The sequence below is a fragment of the Aplysia californica genome, unplaced genomic scaffold, assembly GCF_000002075.1.
Source record: "Aplysia californica isolate F4 #8 unplaced genomic scaffold, AplCal3.0 scaffold00035, whole genome shotgun sequence".
Taxonomy (NCBI): Eukaryota; Metazoa; Mollusca; class Gastropoda; order Aplysiida; family Aplysiidae; genus Aplysia; species Aplysia californica.
In genome coordinates, this window is record NW_004797305.1 from 154,628 (window position 1) to 158,934 (window position 4,307).

Below are 4,307 nucleotides of genomic sequence, written 5' to 3' on the forward strand. Positions count from 1 at the left end.
AAACATTCCAGGGCCTCAAATAAGAGAAAACACACTGCCTAATAACCGTGAATACAACACCCCGTTCCCAAAAGCCTACTGATGAAATCGTGAATACCACACCTGTGTGGAATTCACGACCGCATCAGGCGAGATTCGAATATGAAAATCGTGAATCCCACACTTTTTCGAAAAAATGACCTTCTACGGCAAAAAATGTACCACAGTATTATTTCTAAAAGGTAAATGATTAGATTTATCCGTTTAGTTTATATATTGGACGCCAAATGACGGAGAAAATCAGTTTTTTCCCTCTCCTGTATAATTTGCTTCGTGCGGAATTCACGATTTCATCAGGCGACCGACGACATGCGAACCAACACCAAAATCTGCTTCTTCTTCTTCTTTCCCATGGTTGGGTCAACCGTGGGGGCACCACTGCATCTGAAAACCAGCTCTCGCCATCTATTTTTGTCCTCAGCTTTCCTCAGATTGTCACCCATCGTCTTTCCTGTCCACTCTGTAATGTTGTCCTCCCATCTCATTCTCTGCCTTCTTCTCTTTCTCTTTCCTTGCACAGTTCCTTGCAGGATTGTTTTGGCAAGTACTGTTGATCTTGTGACATGTCCATACCATTTTAGTTTTCGTCTCTTCACTGTGGTCAGTAGATCTTCATATTGCCCCACTACGTTGGTGATTCTCTTTCGTACTTCAGCATTTGAAACGTGGTCTTTGTCAAGGAGTCTGCGGTAACATCTCATCTCTGTGGTCTGAATCTTTTTCTCTAATTTTGCTTTTAGTGTCCACGACTCGCAGGCGTATAAAAATATTGTGATGACCAGTGAGCTCATTAGTCTAATTTTTTAGTTGTGCGTGATGTTTCTGTCCCTCCAAATAGGCTTCAGTTTTGACAACGCAGCTGTTGTTTGCGCTATTCTGGAGCCTTCATCTGAGACGATTGATCCGAGGCATTTGAAGCTGTTGACGGCCTCAAATTTCTCGCCCCTGACTTTGATGTCCGCGTTGATGCCATTGGTATTATTGGTCATTAGCTTGGTTTTCTCGGCACTGATCTCCATGTCGTAGGCTGCTGAGGTTGTGTCCAGCCGCTCCACTTGTGTGGCGAGCTCCTGTTCTTCTCCTGCTAATCTATTGATGTCATCGGCAAAACGCAAGTTAGTGATTGTCCTGCCTCCAATACTGATTGTTCCACTGTGGTCTTCCACCAAAATCGCAACACGACAATTCATCGACTACCTTTTATATTCCTCACCCTCGTCGGATGGGAAAAGTGCCCCAGGAATCTGCGAATCAACATAGAGCGGGAAACTTCTATTGTACGCTAGGACAGACTTGGAAGCTCTGACCCCGCCAAATACCTATTGCTCTTAAAACCAAGGTGAACCACTTCTGTCTTCAATGGTCAAGTCTCATGGAGGACAGTAGGAGTAGACTGGAAAGCCTTTTCTGAGGAAGTGCAAAGAGCCACTGAGGCGAGGATGAAGACGACTAGCACTATTCGCAAAATGATGATAGAGTTCAACTACGTCCTGATATCCACCGCCACCACCCACGTTGGAACAGCAAAGCCAGACAGGAGAACACATTTCTGGGAAACACCCAAAGTACGAGAAGCCATCCACAAAAGGAACAAACTCCGCCGAGGAGGGAGAACCCGCGGAGAGAGTGGCGCGAGTCCTCCCGGGAACCTGTTAGAAGATACTGCTAGCTCGCCTGATAGTGCTTAAGTATGGAAACTGATTTAAAAAAAACAAAGACAAAAAACCCCCCAAGCAAACAGAACCCCCCCCCCACCCAAAAAAGCAACCCCCCCCCGAAAAAACCCCCAAAAACCCAAACAACAACACACACACAAACTCCCAATAACGGAAACCCTGAGACAAAATCAGCAAACGAAACGATGAAGCACAATGACGCCTAATCACCCCTGTCAGGCGGAAAGCTGACCTAGACGTAAGACACACTGGAAGGTGAGCAACCTGGTTATGACAAAATAGAATGGAAGAGTGAATAAATCACTGAAACAATCGCTAAGGGATCTTAGAAAACCCCCCGGACAGGCTCAGCCCAACTTCGCAAGCCGGTGGGGTGGGGGGAAGGTTGATTATTCAATTTTGTATGAATAATATTATAGTAAGTCTCTTGCACTTTCCTGAATCAACGACCTTTGGCTGTAACATAAAAATGTATAATTCTACAAATGAAAAAGAAAATAAGAATTACAAAGAAAAACCAACAGCTTAAAGAGACCCTCTCCCCTACCCCCCAAAAAAAACCCAACAACAACAACCCCCCCCCCAAAAAAAAACACACAACCCAAAACAAAACAACACCCCCCTAAACAAACAAACAAACAAACAAACAAACAAACAAACAAACAAACAAACAAACAAACAAACAAACAAACAAACAAAACAAAAACAAACAAAAACCCCAACAAAATTAAAAAAGCAATAAACAACAACAAAAGCATTATAAGCTACTACTATAGCATCCAAACTAGCTCGCCTGATAGTGCTTACCTGTCTGAGCATTGTTCTAAACATCTTACTTCGTATGCGGCGCGTGAGTGCCTCCCCAGACACTGCCATTGCGTAGCCCTGATGATAAAAACGGGACATGATATTCTTTACAGGACTTAAAACTGAGATGTTTTCCATGGTTGTTTTTATTTTAGATTGTTCGCAACATTTTAACAAGAAGTAGATCTACTTCAAAGTTATTCCGAATTAAACTAGATTTAACTGTGAGCAAATTTGCATCAAAAAAAAAAAAAAAAAAAATACAATCAGAAACGATCTTTTTTTTGTAATAGTTAATTAAGGGTCAACGGTTTTTTAATACCTTTGAGTATTATAACTGATTAACTACTGCTGTTTCTGTTGAATACTTTTGCTGAGCATGCCGTTGTTTGCAATACATTTGTGAGTAATTTGTGTTCATACACTGAATAATAAATTGTGTCCTTCCTTTTGCCACTTGAACCAAATTTGTGCAAATTCATAGTTTTGTAAAAAGTTGTGCTGCTGGTTTAGCGTTTATGGTGATAGGTCAGGGAAAAAACCCCTTAAAATGAAACAAGTTGTTGATTTGATTCCTAGTCGCGTCGAATCCCGAGTTATGTTCTTAAGAAAGACATCTGTAGATTTTCCCTCAAGCCACCCTTATGCAAACTGAGTGAGTGACCACATCGGGGGTCTACACTGCGTTTTAGAATTTGGTGCCAGCATCAACTGGCAGTAAAATCATCGACACACTTGCCTCCAGTTCAGGACACAAATGTTTCACCTCTACACTCTCTATGCTTTCTTCAAGTTCAATAAAAAGCAACATTCAGTTTGTTCTATAATGACTTTCTAGTTTTCAGAAAAGAACAAAACAAAACAAAACTGACGGCACTTCAAAAGCATTAAAAACTCACCTGTATGAAATATGACACAAGACTTGTGCACCCAACGAGTACAAACGCCAAAGAATACTTCTTCGACTCATGTTCTTGATCATCTATGGGTTCGCTGTAAATCTGGAGGCAGACACGGTTGAGAACGTTTATTTTAAGTAAGTCAGTGTTCCTTGCAACCTATTGTTTTAAACTTTACGTTGCTGTTTAATGCTTTGCTACACAGCCTACTCATTATGTGTTATACACATACTCAAAGGCGTTTGGCAGAGTTCACATCAAATTGTTAGAGTTCTTGGAGAAATTTTGCATAGATGGTAAAGACGTCAGAATTATAGAGAAGAATTTGTACTGGCACCAAAAGTGCAGCAAGCTAGCAATCAGGGTTCGGAAAGACATCACTATACTATACTGAAATACATAGAAGCGATAGACAAGAATGTGTCCTATAGTTATATCTGGCAAGCGTAATTAATGGGAGAAGAACATTTTTTAAAATAAAATCTAAAATATGCTGACGATACCGCTCTGTCTGCAGACAATAAAGAAAATTTAAAAAATCAATGCACATGAAGTAGTAAAAAAGCACAGTTGCAAAATAGGTCACTCATGAATGTGAAGACGACAAAGACCGCAGTAATATCAAAATTCCCACTCAAAACAGCAGACATTGAAATAGATGGTGAGCAAATAGATTTCAAGTACCTGTAAAAGGAAAAACAATTACTTAAGACGGGAGAGGTCACACAAAAAACTGCAATAAGAGCAGACATAGCAAAAGGTAAGCTCAGTGAAATGAGCAAGCTCATCAGATTTCATTACCAGTTAGACACTGTCTGCAGAACGATTGCGTATCTATCTATCTATCTATCTATCTATCTATCTATCTATCTATCTATCTATCTAT

At 40.7% G+C, this 4,307-nt stretch overlaps 1 protein-coding gene across 1 annotated transcript in view; it reads right to left on the reverse strand.

Moving 5' to 3' along the window:
* Positions 1 to 4,307, reverse strand: part of LOC101857928 (ATP-dependent translocase ABCB1) — a 37,849-nt gene that overhangs the window by 19,988 nt on the left and 13,554 nt on the right. The window contains exons 10-11 of the mRNA XM_013091374.2: positions 3,422 to 3,523; positions 2,523 to 2,600 (exon numbers count right to left, since the gene is read on the reverse strand). Of these exons, the coding sequence (XP_012946828.2) occupies positions 2,523 to 2,600; positions 3,422 to 3,523 (180 nt within the window). The remainder of the gene's footprint in view (positions 1 to 2,522; positions 2,601 to 3,421; positions 3,524 to 4,307) is intronic.